A 16352-nucleotide genomic window follows, 5' to 3' on the forward strand; every position below is an offset into this window, starting at 1 on the left:
CAGAACCAGTCTCTCTGCACCCACCCGCTCCCCCCAGCTCTGTCCTTTCCCCTCCCTCCTTCCCCACTCCTACTCCCCCGCTTCTCCGGCTAAAAATACCCCACGGGCTGCCTCTGCTGTCAGGAAGGGGGAAGAGAAAGGCGAGATAAGAGGTAAAGGCCCTCAGCTCTCCTCTGCTGCGAAGCAAGGCCAATCCCACCCCTTCACTCTACCGGCTCTGTGCCCAGCGCCCCAACCATCTTTTGTGACCTGCCCAGGAGGCTGGGTGAGGGTGAATGCCCCCGGCCCCAGGAGGGAAGGGAAGGCCACAAGGCAGGGGTGATGAGAAGGTGGTCCCCAACTTGCAGGAGTCATCCTCCAACTAAACGAAAGATTCCCAGGGGGACAGAACCTCTTCTCTGGGACGGAAGGAGACCCGATAAGTGAACCCTAGAGCCCGGGCCACTCCAGCTCCCCTTCCCCTTCCCTCTCTTCCCCTCCCCCACTCCCCTCTCCCCTTCCCCTCTGGTTCAGAGTGGGCTGGGCCTGTCTCTTTAAGTGGCCTCCAGCTGTCTGGGTTGTGGCTGGGAGAGCAGGTTTTTGGGGGAGGGGGGAAGGGGAACAGACATCCCAGAAATGTAGCTCCACTTTGGGCCCTGGGGGAAGGGGGAGGACGAGGAGGGCAGAGCTCCACTGGGGAGTGTCCAGAGGCCTGAACACAAACACCTGCCACAGCGATGCCTGGAGCTTAAAGCTGCTGGGGTCCCAGGGACAGAAGGAAGGGCAGAAGGTTCTGGCTCTCCACAGCCCAGCTGCTCCCGGCCTGCAATAAGAGGGGAGCAGCCAGAAAGGGCCGCCAGCCTTGACCCCTGCCTAGCAGCCCACAGAGTCTGGGACTCTTCCCCTCGGGGTCAGCCGTGAACTCAGCTCCCCAGAAGCCCCAGCTCTGCCCAGCACAAGTCAGTCCCTTTCCAACCCCGGGGCGTACCAAGCCCTGATTCCTCGGGGCTCGAGGCAGGGGGCCAGCCCTGCCCAGTTTTCTGGGCCTCCTGAGTCGTCCCCAGAGCCTCTGAGTAGGGGTCGTGGGTGGGGGAGTGAAATCTGGGGGAGGGGATAGGCCTCAGCCAGCGTGTTTACGAGGCAGCAGGATCCAGACACACTGGCTCACACGCCCAGACACGCCTGTGACGGGCAGGTGGGGGGGGGGCCTGGGGGGAGGTGATACTTTACAAAACCGGTTGGATGAGGGACAGAGAGCGGGAGGGGCAGCGGGCAGAGGTGGGAGCCGCAGAAACCCAGCGCATGGGAGGAGCCGAGTCCAGGACGGCCCAGACTCTCAGCTTCCGGGCCGGTCCCCGGCCCTGTCACTGGTCACCCTTGGCCAACTGCCACCGGGTCCTGAGCCTCCCACCTGTCTGAAGGCTGCTTCCTCTCCCCATCGCTCACGGCCCATCTTCCACTCCCCTCTGGGTCATCCCATCCCCCCTGCCACCCCACTCCCATCCCGTCTTCTCTCTCCCCCCGACCCTGGCTCTCCCCGTCGCCACTCCCCTCACTCACCGTACATCTTGCCTTCGTCTGACAGGATGATCTTGCGGCGGCCGCATGGTGGGTAAATGGCGAGTGCCTCCTGGAAGCTCTGCTCGATGTCAGGGCTCCACACCCCCTCCGCGTCATTGTCCAGTCCCTTGTCCAGGCCCTCGGCCCCATCGTCCCGGCTCTCGCCGGGGCTGCCACTGGCGCTCCAGCTGTTGGACGCTATTGTGCTGGCTGCTCCGGGCTCCGGCTCTGAGCCCACTGGGCATGCGGCAATCTGGGGGTAGGGTTGGGGGAGAAGATGGAGGCAAAGACCAGGCAAGGTTAGATTACACCCTCCAAGATACCCACACTCTTCCCCTAATCTGACAGCCCCTGGATCTGGAGAAGATGGGGAACTGCTATTCTATAGGGCTGGAGGGACCTAGGTTCCCTAATTTTCCAGCTCCCTAGCCTCTGAGACCAGCAGACCCCTGGAGATACATCCCCAATCCCCAAGAAGCACAGACTGATGGGGGTGATCCAGGAGAGCAGGTGGAAACCAATTCCCCTTAGAAGGAGGCCAGAGTCAGTGTCACGGTGTTTTATCCAGGGGTTGGAAAAAGAATATTCAGCAGAGACAGGAAACCCCCAGCTCCCTTCACACCCAGAAAGAGTCCACTGTCTCCTGTCTATCCTCCGTTTCTCTCCTGCTCAGCCTTTCTGGTCAACAGGAGCTGGATACAGCAATCCCACAAATCTAGTGCCTGTGGGGAGCATTATGGGGACTGACTTATTCCCCTTTCCAGGGGATACGGTTCATCCTGGGGCTTGTCAGGAGGACATCCCAAGGTCCATGAAACGGCGACTCAGACTTTCAGGGGGCGCAGAACCAAATATAACAATAATAATAATAATAGCAACAAGGATGGTGGAATTTATTACACAATTACTATATGCCAAGCACCATGCTAAGCACTGGGGCACAAACAAAATAATCAGATGGGACAGTCCCTGTCGCACATGGCGTTCACAACCTAAGAGGGAGAAAATATATTTTATCCCCATTTTACAGATGAAGAAACTGAGGCCCAGAGAGGTTAAGCAACTTGTCCGAGGTCACACTGCAGCAATTGACAGAGCTGGGATTAGAACCCGGGTCTCCTAACTTCCAGTTCCATGCTCTTCCCCCTGACCAGGGTCTTTCAGGGCCCAGCCTGTTCCCCCAGTGGCCTCTGCCATGGGGGCAGACCCAAAAGAGAGTCTGGGATGAACATGAGATGAGCCAGCTCTTTACCAGGGACGCAGCAAGGTGAATTCACGAAACCTCAGGAGGAGAGGGCCTCTTTCTGGATTTCTGTCCAACTGCCCTGCTAAACCCCCTCAATCTCTTTGCATGCTCTGCCCTGGACCCTCTTCCTCACTGCCCCATAAGTTTCCTCTCCCCCTTTTCCTCATCCCTTTCCTGGCTACCAACTGCCTCTCACCCCCCAACACCGGTTGGGATCTCCAGAGCAAGCTTAGGGGTTTCGCTCCTGAAGATGATGGTCTGGGAAGTCTCGGCCAGGACTGAGGGGACCACTCCCCTCTATTGTCCACATGTGGTCCCCCGGAGGGGCCCCCAAATCCAGGTAGAATAGTATGGGCAGAGGATGCCTAGTGAAGGGGCCAAACAGAGTCTTAACCCAGCCCCAGCCTGGTCTTTCTAGGGACTAAGATTTGAACTGGGGAGTGGGGTGCTGGATTGGGGGAAGATGTAGGAAGGAATGCTCTGTCTCCTCTTCTCCCTGCATCCAGGAAGACAGTCCATTTCTCTGCCTCTCCCTCTTTCTTGCCCCGCCAAACGTGAGCCCATCATTAGACTGTGAGCCCCATGTGGGTCAGGGACTGTGTCTGATCTGTTTATCGTGGATTTACCCTAGGGCTCAGCACCTAGTAAGTGCTTACTACCATCATTATTATTAATTATAACTTCCACCCAAGGGGAAACAGACCCCAAACGTGTCTTGAGGGATGGTCAGTCCCTTGTTCCCCCAAGGACCAATTTAAGCACAGGATCTGGGGGCTGTCAAGGCAGCCTGCTCTGTCCCCCCTTGGGCTCTGACGGCCTCCAGGACCTGGTCCTTCAGAAAGCAGGGGCAAGGCTTCCCGGGTCCCTGGGGGTCCCTACTATTCCCTAGCAACTGAAGTCACAGAACGGACGGGACAGGGCTGAAGAGGAGACCCCCTCACCATTGCGGTGCCCAGGCCCAGGGTTTTTAAAGAAACTTTGATGGCTCCCCCCACAACTCCCCTTCCTCCACCCTCTCCCCCTCCCTAGCCAGGGGGTGATGTCAGCCCCCCGCCCCGCCCCTGGGGGAGCGCTGTGGCCAAATAAGGAGAACACGGCGGAGGGAGAGGGCGCTGGGGCAGGGGGGAGAGGGAGGGAGAATGAGAGGGGGGCCACTCTGAGTGGGCCAGTGGGCGGGGGCTGTGTGCAGCTGGTGAGCAGAGGAGGGGGGAGGGGGAGCTCTGGAGGGGACAGTGAGGAGGTTCGGAAAGGGGAGGTAAAGGGAAAGAGCAGACCCCCCCACCCCATCCCATTCCCCGCCAACTTGCCCATCATCATCATCATCAATCGTATTTATTGAGCACTTACTGTGTGCAGAGCACTGTACTAAGCGCTTGGGAAGTACGAGTTGGCAACATATAGAGACAGTCCCTACCCAGCAGTGGGCTCACATATGAACATGCACACAAATGCACACACATTCACTCTCTCTCCCTCACACACCCAGCCGCGCCTGGTACCTCAAGTTGGTACTTTCCCGAGAACCCAAGCTCTTCATTCATTCAATCATATTTACTGAGCGCTTACTGTGTGCAGAGCACCGTACTGAGCACTTGGGAAGTACAAGTTGGCAACATGTAGAGACGGTCCCTACCCACCAACAGTGGGCTCGCAGTCTAGAACTAGAAAGGGTTGGGAGAACAGGACCTAGGGGTAGCTATAGATGGATCCAAGCCCCCTCCCATGCCCCTCCAGGTACCCGTTAGGTATGTGAAATTGGGAAGAAGTCCTCTTAGAACCAACCTGACGGGTCCCAAATTCCACATGGCCAGAATATCTCCTCCTCTATCCCTAGACCTCCTCCCTCTCCACTCTGAGAACCCACCACAACCCTCCAAACTGAATCGAATAGTCCCAGTATGCTTCCAGCTGCCCCTGGCCGCTCCCAGGCTGCTTTCCCACAGCTACTCCAGGCCTTGGGGGAAGGAGGCTGAGAAAGGAGGCTAGGGTGGGCTGACAGGGAGGAGCTGAGGGAGGCTGGCAGATGGGCAGTGGGAGGCCAGGAGGGAGTGTGGGAGGGGCTGGTGGGGAGTTGAAGGGGACTGTGACCCTGGGAAATTCTTCCCTCTCTGAGCTCTGACCTTAGTCTGACTCCCTGAGAACCAGGTAATCTCCTTGAGGTCAGGAATCATGTCTACCAGCTTTCATATTCTGGACTTTCCCAAGTGCTTAGTATAGTGCTGGGCACACAGTAAGCGCTCAGTAAGTACCACTGAGTGATTGAATGAATGAATGGAAACAATGCCAGGATCCAGTTGAGGGAAGGGGGCCTGGTGGGCGAGTTGGGAGTGGATGAGTCGAGGACTCGAATGGACTCAAATCCGGGGAGCCCGAAGTCCTATGGAGGCCCAGCTCACTTCCAGGGAGGAGATGGGGCCCCGCCTGGGAAATCCTGTGTGTGTCTGTGGTGGTTCCTGGGGCCTGCTCTAATTCCAGCAAGGCCACAGGAAAAACCACCCTGGTACTAATGCTGAATGCATGTCGGGAGGTGCTGCTCAACTTGGCCAAAGGAAGCCTGAATTGGGGTGCATAGGCTCTGCCATTCTGGTGGCTCTAGGGGTGGGACCCTTACTCCTCTGCTGACTGGACGCTTCCTGCCTCCTTCCTTCCAGATTCTGAGGCTACTGCCTTGCTTTCAAACACCACCCTCTACAAGGCGGGGTCACCGAGAACCTGAAGGAGTCAAGCACCCCTCCTAGCTGACCATTGCAATAGTGCCCCTCCCACCCACCCACCACTTCACCTTTTCGTTCATTCATTCAATCGTATTTATTCAATGCTTACTGTGTGCAGAGCACTGTACTAAGCACTTTGGAGACCACAATATAACAATAAAAAGTGACAATCCTGGCCTAAGTTTCCAACCTCAGACCCTCCTCTCCTACTTCAGAGCCAAGGTCTTCCCATTCCCATTTCCCCCTCCCCCCACCCACCGCTGCCCAGAGCCTTCCCCATCTACCCATTTCTCTCTTTCACTCCCTTCCCTTGGCCCAAGGTTGGATGGATCAAGAGGTCCTCTCCACGCCCCATCCCCCCAGCACCCCGTCTTGCACGATTCCACCGGAGGTGGGGGGGGGGGAAGTGGCCAAGTCAGCTTTGGGGCAGGAGGAGAGAGAGAAAGATAAGGGGCCTCACTCCCTCCTGTGCGTTCCCTCCTGCCCACTCCCTTGGGCTGGAGCACCAGAAGAACCGGCCAGACCACTCCCAAGAGCAGAGGCCAGAGACCCGGAGTGCAGGCCGCAGCCCGAGGAACCCCAGTGCCCTTCAACCAGGCTCCCGGACGGGCCCCCTCTGCCTCTCTTCACCTTTGTTCTCCTTCATTTCTTCCAATGGCTCCGGGATCCGGCGGTCCCCTGATCCCAAGGCCCTAATTTTGGGAGAGGGGAGGCCTGGATGGTGCCTCTCTGGGAGAGTGAAAAGGAGCACTTCAATTGGGCGAGTCCCGGCAGGGGTCAAGTCCCCACGCTTCTCTGCTCCCAGGAGTGTGGTCTGGCCCCTTACGTTGGACAGGGTAGAGCTGGGGGCAAGGAGCGTGGGGGAAGAGAGAACAGGGAGCCCTGAGGGAGAGGTCCCTCCCTCTAGAGATCTTGAGGGCTTGAGGAGGGGAGTGGAGGGTGCCAGGAAGTCTACAGGAGGGCCCCGGTTTTTCTCCTGTTCACCCCAACCTGGATGAAGCCTGAGGGGCCAGGCTCTGGGAGGGAGGGGAAGGAGGGGTACGGTTAGAGTTGGGAGTAGTCAACCTGGAAGTCGCCGATTCCCTCCATCCTTCACCTCGTCCCCCTGCTGCTCCAACGCCCCCCGCCTCCACATGTCCCTAGCTGGAGCCCGGAGGTGGCCCCCAAAGCCCCAGGCGGGAGGAAGTTTGGGAAGGGCCGAGCTTTGGGCCACCCAGACCTGACTCGCGGGCCCAGCCCTCGGGGAGACCCTGGCTAATGGGCCCTTCTCCCCCAACCCTGGGCGGGAACAGGCGGTCCCAGAGCAGAGTCTATTCTTCTCCAGGAGAAAATAATTTACAGAGCAAACTGGCACCACTCCCCACTCCTTACCCTCGCTCGTCTTGCTTCCCTCCTCCCCTCTCACTAATGTGCTTCTAATTTGGGCTGGGCGGCCGGAGGTCTCTTCACATAAAGGGGATCGGAGGGAGCTGGAGGACGAGAGAAAGTTGAGGGAAAGACGAGAGTAGGGTGGGGGGGACAAGGGAAGAGAGAGGCGAGAAAAAGAATGGAGGACTGAAAGAGGGTATGGGAAAAGGGGGCAGGGGGAGAGTTTCACTGCAGAGGATCTTGTTCCTTTCTTCAGAAAACTAGGAGAGGGACAGTCCCTAGTGAACAGCTTCTATGTGGACCAAAAATCTGGAGTGAGGGGGTGCGTGGGAGAAAGGATGGGACTCAACTCCTGACTTCCAAACTCCTCCCCCATCCCAGTCCCATCCCAGCCCCATCCCAGTGCTTGGAGGAGCCTCTGAAGTTTCCTCATACGGTCACACATGGGGAGGGTTTTGCATGATCACACAGTGTCACCCATGCCCAGACACCCACTGAGTATTGTGTACATGTACACACAGCAGTATCGCTTGTGCTCACCTTCACCCACAGTGTGGCACGCACAGACATCCCCACACTCAATTGCTTATAGAGTGTCACGTGTGCATCCCCTTTCTCCTGATAATAGATTTGATTGTGCACATCCACACCCACACACTAACACACACACACAGAGTGTCACCCCATAGGTGGGCTCTACCCGGGCTACGACCGAACCCTACTGGGTTAAGACACAACCTGTGTCTTCCAAAGCTTCCCTTTTATGGCCATTCCTGACCAAAGGATGCTATGCCATGGCAGCTGAGCCCCTACTGTATGTGCCTGAACATACTACCATGGCAATTGTACAGCCAGGAAATGAAACCTGGGCATTCTTCTGGTCCCTCAAACACACACACACACACACTCACACAGACACACATTCTGGGAGCCTCACAATAGAACTCTTCATGGGTCAGAAATCCCAGGCCCGGCATACCGTGATCTCAGTGCGCATCGGGCCTGGAACCAGCACCCCACCTTGGATTGGAAGTACTGTACGTTTCCTGGGTGTTCTGTTGCATCTATGTGGTTGCCTCTGTGGCTGGAAATTGCAGTCCCAGAAACCCAGGAGACTAGCACACGTGTTTGGCTACTTTCTCCCACAAGCGGCGTGGCTCGGTGGAAAGAGCCCGGGCTTTGGAGTCAGAGATCATGGGTTCAAATCCCAGCTCCAATTGTCAGCTGTGTGACTTTGGGCACGTCACTTCACTTCTCTGGGCCTCAGTTCCCTCATCTGGAAAATGGGGATGAAGACTCTGAGCCCCGTGTGGGACAACCTGATTACATTGTATTCCCTCCCCAGCACTTAGAACAGTGCTCTGTACATAGAAAGCACTTAATAAATGCTATTATTATTATTATTATTATTGTTAAGGGGGTCCTGGCCACTTTCAATTTCACTTGAAAGGAATCAGGCCCTGGAATTAGTTGAACCTGACCCAACCCACTTCAGGTTTAACTTTTGACCAGCCTGGTTTTGCGGTCCGGCCAACCATAGGCTGGATTTGGCCCAGGCCAAACTTTCTCTCTCCCAACACATGACAGTATCACAATAAAACAGTAACACAAAAACACACACAGCTACATATGGCAAAGCCTTTTACCTATACATACACCTGGTGGATCGCTCACGGAGAAGCCATGTCTGACGTACATTTGGGGAGACTCAAATAGCATTCACCCAGTGAGTCTAACACACATAGGATGAAGATCTCGTGTATGTAAAATCTGTCACATACTCACAACAGGTCTCAGTCACATGGTGAATCTCACATAGACCAGTCTCATACACACAAACACACACACACCGCACACAGAGACTCTCACCTACATGGCAAGTCCCTTTCTCTTTCACACACGGTGAGTCTCTCACAGACACTTGAGTTTCTTACCAACAGGCCTGTAGTCACACAATAACAGTGTGTCTCTTGCCTGGCTCTCCCTCTCCATTCACTCAATCATATTTATTGAGCGCTTACTGTGTGCAGAGCACTGTACTAAGCGCTTGTTGTGCAGCAAGTATAATAATAATAATGATGGCATTTATTAAGCGTTCACTATGTGCAAAGCACTGTTCTAAGCGCTGGGGAGGTTACAAGGTGATCAGGTTGTCCCACGGGAGGCTCACAGTCTTCATCCCCATTTTGCAGATGAGGTAACTGAGCCCAGAGAAGTTAAGTGACTTGCCCACAGCTGACAATTAGCAGAGCCGGGATTTGAACCCATGACTTCTGACTCCAAAGCCCGGGCTCTTTCCACTGAGCCACGCTGCTTCACACACGGAGAGTCACCCAAGGCAAGTGGTTTTTTACACATGCATATGGTGAGTTTCGCATCTACATCTGGTGAGCCTCACACACACACACACACACACACACACACACACACGGGGAATTATCATTTACACACCACAAACGTGGCAAGTCTCTCACCAGGCTCAATCTCTTACCTACACTTTATGAGTCAGTCAGACACACACACACACAGGCTCAATGAATCACACACACACAAATACAAAACACCCAGCAAAACTCCCACATGCACAAAGTAAAGTCTCATTCACACCGGGTGAGTCACTCATACACCACACACACACACATACGCGTACACACCGAGTCTCCATCACACACTGCAAGTCTCAAACATACACCCCCATATTATTAAGGCATGTGTTAAGCACTTACTGTGTGCCAAGTACTGTTCTAAGCGCTGGGGAAGAAACGAGTTAACCATTCGTTCATTCATTCAATCGTATTTATTGAGTGCTTACTGGGTGCAGAGCACTGTACTAAGTGCTTAGTAATCAGGCTCGACACACTATCCCGTCCCACACGAGGCTCACAAATAGGGTGAATCTCTCACACACACTGGGCAAGTCTCTCAAATATTTGGTGGATCTCAAAGACTTATGTTGCCGACTTGTACTTCCCAAGCGCTTAGTACAGTGCTCTGCACATAGTAAGCGCATAATACGACTGAATGAATGAATGAATGAAAGACATATCCGTAATTTATTTATATTAATGCCTGTCTCCCCTTGTAGACTCTAAGCTCCTTGTGGGCAGGAAACGTGAAAACCAACTCTATTATATTATACTCTCCCGACCGCTTAGTACAGTGCTCTGCACATAGTAAGCGCTCGATAAATACCACTGATTGGCTCTCTCACACCCAAAGACATCAAGAGTCTCCTCTTCTACAAGCACCAAGACTCACACTCATACCGCAAATCTCTCTCTTACACAAACACACAAATAAAAATATATAGGAAGCGGGTTTCAAACGTATGCTCACGAAGTCCCTCACATACACAGATATGGAGATTCTCACTTGCACATGTTTAGAGAATCACACACCCAGCAAGCATCTCTGACATGTTTACAGACCCATGGCAAATCTGTCATACACAGCCTGTCGCATACAAATGTTGAATTTCAGGCACACGTTTATTCACTCATTCATTCAATCGTATTCATTGAGAGCTTACTGTGCACTGTACTAAGCGCTTGGAAAGTACAAGTCGGCAACATATAGAGAGGTCCCTACCCAACAACAGGCTCACAGTCTAGAAGGGGAATGGTACGTATGGTGTACCCATCTTATATTCACCTAAATTTAATGAGACTGTGTCCAATTTGCTTGTATTTATCCCAGCGCTTAATACAGTGCCTGGCACATAGTAAGCACTTAAGAAACACCACAATTATTATGAGCCTCTCCATATGTACTCATACATATTTTCCCCACACACTTATAGTGAGTCCTCCTTCATGGGGGTTTTTACACACACTGTGAAACTTTCTCTTTGCTACCCTTATATTATTCCATTCTATTGTACTCTCCCAAGCGTTGAGGACAATGCTCTGCACACAATAAGTGTTGGGTAAATATCGTTGATTGATATACACTCCTACACTGAGTCTGTCACACTCGTATACACTCATAGATTGAGTCTGTCACACTTGTACTGACAGCAAGTCTTGAAAACACAGATGGTGGCAGCTTATACATATGGTGAGTGTTTCACATGCATGTGCCTGCACACACACACACAAATCCCACACACAGTCTCATACATGGTAAGTCTCACATACAGACAACATATGGTGAAACCAAGAGAGAGGGGAAGCTCACACACATACAAATACATGGTGAATCTCTTTCCCAGGCATATACGGTGAGTGTTATACACACACTGTGAAACTCACACACACACTCAATTGGGCAGTGTTTTACACACTCAGACGGTTTTATACACTTATATTTGGTGAGTTTTATCCACCCCCCAGGGAGTCTCACACAGTTACAAACAGAGAAACAAAGAACCAGTCTCATACACATTCCCAGTGAGTGTCCCACGCGGTAAACCTGGCCAACTAGACTGGAAGTTCGATGTGGGCAGAGAACATGTCCACCAACTCTGTTACACTGTACTCTCCCAAACACTTAGTACAACGCTCTGCACATAGTAAGCACTCAATGAATAGCACTGACTGATGGGAAATTAGGCACATCCCTTTTTCACACACACGTAAAGTCTTCCGCACTTGGTCTCATGGCAAGTCCCTTACATACATTCACTTTGTCTCTCACATGCATGAGACAAGTCTCCCTCACACAAGGACGTGTGGTACATCTTTCTCGGAACAGACAGACACAAACACTGATTAACACACACACTTGGCAGATTTCACCCCAGAGTTCTGCCTTGGCTGTAAATCTGGAGTGGGGACTAACGTGTGTTAAGCTGGGACTCAAATCTGGACATAGTGGCCAAGTCCCAAAGTGATGTGGAAGATAGGCTGGGCCAGGCCTGCTCTGGCTCTGGCTGGTTTCTAGGGTGTGATGAGCAAGCGCTTACTACAGTGCTCTGCACACAGTAAGCGCTCAATAAATACGATTGAATGAATGAACGATGAGGAGACGGGGAGAGGGGAGAAGCTGTTCACTGATGCACATTTGCAGTTGGCCCTGTAGGCTGCTGGGAATTTTAGTTGCAGCAGCCCAGGACGCCATCACACCCGAATGCCACTGCCACCAGGTGTGGGACTTGAACTGGTTGTGAAGCGGCCTGGATTTTCCTCCAGTTTGGTGGCAACGAGTTACTTTCCCCTGATCTACCGTGAGGGAGCTGAAGGACGCTGTATGAACCTGAGTCTGCACATCCTTTAGCCGCGCTCGCCCCCGGACGCCTGCTCTGGCGGTCTCACGCACATCGACGAAGCGAGTCGCTCACCGTCAGTGGGTCTCATACACAGTAAGTCTCCCTCCTGCACACAAACACACGCACACACACACACGCACACACACACACATACTCACTCACTCTCACTCCAGGTCAGTTCCTCTATCATTTCCTGTTCCTTCCGATCTGGCTAAGAGTGCAGGAAGCAATCAGAGTTCCAGGAAACCACAGAGTCCAGGGTTTCTTTCCTGGTGGGAATTAGGACTCTATATGGCACCAAGGGGGTTAATGTTGGTTGTGGCTGCCCCCACCCCTTCAGAGGCAACCCTGTGGACCCTCCCCCCACACCTCCAGAGTATACCCTGCATCCTACCACCTCCCCTGCCAGACAGAGAACCTCAACCTCCAGCAGTGAGCTGGGCTCATTCCCTCCATGTTCTGTAGCCACCACTTAGGGAGGGGTCCACTGGCCCAACAGCAAGCTCACAGAGCAGCCCGGGGGTTGGGGCAGGGGTCCGCCCCTCCTTTCTGTGGGCAACGGGGAGCCCTGCCAATGCACCAAGTCAGCAGGGCTAGGGACAATGTGTGACTCTTAGCCACACTCTCTACATCTTCTGCTACCACTGGGCCCATCAAACAGCTCACCGACAGGATCCTGCTGCTTTCATTCGATCGTATTTATTGAGCGCTTACTGTGTGCAGAGCACTGTACTAAGCTGCTTCCCAGAAGCGAATCTGCCTTGTCTCAGATCAACTCCTGTTCCCTTCCCCCTCCACTCCTCCCGCTTACCACTCAGTCCACTAACACCTGGCTCTCCTTGTTCTATGCCCTTCTTTTCATTCATTCATTCATTCAGTTGTATTTATTGAGCGCTTACTGTGTGCACAGCACTGTACTAAGCTGCTTCTCAGAAGCAAGTCTGCCTTGACTCAGATTAACTCCTGTTCCCTCCCCCCTCCACTCCTCCCGCTTACCACTCAGTCCACTAACACCTGGCTCTCCTTGTTCTATGCCCTTCTTTTCATTCATTCATTCAGTTGTATTTATTGAGCGCTTACTGTGTGCAGAGCACTGGACTAAGCGCTTGAGAAGTACAGATCGGAGGACCCCAGAACCTCCCCCGCAGCTGAGCCCCCAGACCCCATTCCTTCATTCGGCCTATGCTCTCAACACCCTTGAGGCCAGTAGTCAGCTGAAGGTGGTACCTCATACTCTTAACTTGGGAGTTGTAGGCCAAGGGGAATCCATCCACAGTTCCTTCTTCCCTCTACAGAAACAGTTCCCCAAGCCTTCTTCCTGGGCTCCACCAATCAGTGGTATTTATTGAACACTTACTATGTGCAAAACGCTGTACTAAGAGCGTGGGAGAGTACAACAGAATTAGTGAACATGTTCTCTGCCTATAATGAGCTTACAGTCTAGAGACTACAATCTACAGACCAGCACATTTCTCCCTGCCACCCTTTATTTCCTACTTTTCTGGCTCTAGTCCTCTGAGGTCTGTCATTTGAACCCTGGAGCCAAGGGGGATGTCAGCAGAAGGGGGAGAGGTCCCCCAACTCATAACGACATTAGCCGTAGCCCAAACTGGGAGTCGAGTGTTTTGCGTTGGCTCCAGAACCTCACTGGACATTCAGTTTCACCGTCTCATCCTGAAGTGCTTTGGATCTGTCGACGGATGGGTGGGTGGGGGCTATCCATGGCAGGCCCTCCCTCCCTCCCCACATTTTCCTTCTCCCAGAGGAGTTAACCCTGTTCACCCCTAAAGTCTAGGGTAGTGGAGACTGGACTCTCAACTCCATGAGGGGGTCCCAGTACCTCTAGACTGTAAGCTTATTGTGGGCAGGGAATGTGACTGTTGTACTCTTCCAAGGGCTTAGTACAGTGGTCAATAAATATGATCGACTGATCAGGAACGGTTAAGCACCTGTGGCTTCTACTGCCATGGCCAGGCTTCTAACAATGTCTGTATCAGTCCCTTATTGGGTTCACATTGTGTTCACATTGTGAACCTCACATTGTGAGGAGGTTTCAATCCCTCCTCACTTCCTCTCTGTTTCCCCCTCAGGTGGGCCCAGGCTGAGGCCTGGGGGGAATCCTTTCTTGGGAGGAGCCAGTGACCAGGGGACAGAGTTCTCCAGTGTCCAGCAGGAAGCAGGGCAGTGTTTGGCCCTGCCCACTCTAGAAAGAACCCAGTAGAAGTAGGGGCAAAGGGGGCGATGGCACATGGGGGCATGGAAGCGGGAAATAATTGCCATGGAGGGGATGGGGAGTTGAACCATGAGGCTTCCCTTTCTCTTGGAGGAAGCAGGTTGAATGGGAGCCTGGGTGGGCAGGGGGTTTGGAAGGTTGGGTGAAGGAGAGGAAGAGAGAAAGGAGTCTGTTACCCGCCTCCCCAGACCAAAGCAGCCCCCCAGCCCCAGCCTAGACCTGAACCTCAACATCAACAGCCCTGCCTGGAGACCCTAGAGCTTGGTGGGTATCAGGATGCCCCGCGTCGAAGCCTTGGGACTCCTGGACATTGTCAGGGAGGGCAGGACTGGGGGAGACGGACACCCCCGACTGGATTGGAAATTCTTGCAAGCCCCTCTGCACTGCCTGCTTCCCACCAGGTGCCCCTAGGGCTGCGTGTTCAGGCCTGATCTGGCTCTGTCTTCGTTGCAGAGAAAGCGGAGCATCTCCTCAGCCTCCCTGCTCTGGTTCCCAGCTTCCAACACCCTTCTCCTCATCTAGTTTTTGTCCATCCCACTGCCCCACCGGGGTTCCCACCAACTTCCCCTCACTCACCCCAAGACCTGCCACGGTAGCCACCTCTCTGGGATTCCCCCCTCCCCACCCAGAGATTTCTCCCCCATGAACCCCGGTGCTCGGCCCGGCCCGGCCTGGCCTGGCTCGGCTTGGGAAGGGACCGCTGAGAAATCCGGGTGGAGAGTTGGGCAAGACCCAGATCCCGAGTGAGTCCATCACGGCGGAGCTGCTCCCGAGAGCTGGGAAAGGGTCCCACAGCCTCCCGTCCCACCTCTCTGGGGCCCAGACACTGGGCTAAACTGTCGTCCCAGGGCCCCCACGGCTTTCAACTTGATTTCAAGTGTCCAAAGACACACTCAAGGAGTGTGTGTGAGAGAGAGAGAGAGCCTGCCAAGGGTAACAACACAAAAAGTGGTGGGCCCTCGGTTTACCCACAGGCAGACAGGAGTGTACAGACACACACACACACACACACACACGCGTGTGAACACACCCTGAGCCAGTCCAGGGTCACACACTCACCCGGCCCCCTCCGTGGTCCGTCCTGCCGCCGCCGGGCCCGGAGGCCCTGTCGGAGGGAGGCCCGGTGGGACGGGAGGCCAAGTCTGGGAGTCTAAAGGGCGGCGGGGCACTAAGTCGCGGAGCTCGGCGGCCTGGTCGGGGGTCGGCCTGGGTTCCGGGGGTCCCAGGGGGGGAGGAACCCCCCACACCTCGCCTCTCCTGGACCAGTAGGCCTACTGGTCCCAGCTCCCCAGAGGCCTTGGTCCCCAATTCCCGGCCCTCCACGGACTCCCTCTCGGGTCCCCCAGGTTGGGGAGGGGGGGGAGATAAATCACCAAGGGGCGGGGCTTCCCAAAGAGGCCCCCCCCCCCGGCCTTTCCCTCCGATCTGAAAGTTTTCCACGGCCCGGCTGGACAATGGGGGCCTCCCCCTCTCCGCTCCCCCAGGCTGAGCCGGACCGGTCTCCCCAGGCCGCCCCCCGCCCCTCCACGCGCTTACCTGGTCCGAGTTCTGGGGTGTCCGGTCGGGGGGGCCGCGGGGGCGGGGGGTGGGGGGGGGTCGGGATCGTCGAGGTTGGGGGGGGGGGCGGGTGGAGGGCAGGAATGTGCGGAATGAGCCGGGTGGGAGCGGGAGGCGTTGGGCGCGGAGGAGGAGGGAGCCAGAGGGGCGGAAAGTTTGTGCGGAGGAGACGGGGCGGGGGGCGGGAGTCGGAGAAAGGGGGGGGGGGGGGCGGGGCGGCCGGCCGGAGGGACCCTCCCCCCGGCACTAAACTCCTCCTCCTCCTCCCCGGCCTCCGGGCCTAGTCCAGCCTCCGCCCCCCCCCCCCCCCCAATGACCCCCGGGGTCGCCCCATCCCCTCTTGTCCCCCCCCCCCCCCCTGCGAGGACCTGCGGGTTTTTTAGGGGAGGGGTCGCTGACCTGGGCCGGAAAGCCCGGGGGTCCTTTCAGAGTTGGGGGGTCACTCGGGCTTCGACGCTCCTCTCACTCCAGGTGGGTGCCCAGGGGAGA

General features: G+C 55.0%; 1 protein-coding gene across 1 annotated transcript in view; it reads right to left on the bottom strand.

The window, feature by feature from the left end:
* The window catches only part of TEAD3 (TEA domain transcription factor 3), a 30818-nt gene that overhangs the window by 14010 nt on the left and 456 nt on the right, over positions 1-16352 (bottom strand). The window contains exons 2-4 of the mRNA XM_038748761.1: positions 15843-15854; positions 15366-15638; positions 1540-1792 (exon numbers count right to left, since the gene is read on the bottom strand). Coding sequence (XP_038604689.1) covers positions 1540-1792; positions 15366-15638; positions 15843-15854 — 538 coding nt within the window. The remainder of the gene's footprint in view (positions 1-1539; positions 1793-15365; positions 15639-15842; positions 15855-16352) is intronic.

The sequence above is a fragment of the Tachyglossus aculeatus genome, chromosome 7, assembly GCF_015852505.1.
Source record: "Tachyglossus aculeatus isolate mTacAcu1 chromosome 7, mTacAcu1.pri, whole genome shotgun sequence".
Lineage (NCBI taxonomy): Eukaryota > Metazoa > Chordata > Mammalia > Monotremata > Tachyglossidae > Tachyglossus > Tachyglossus aculeatus.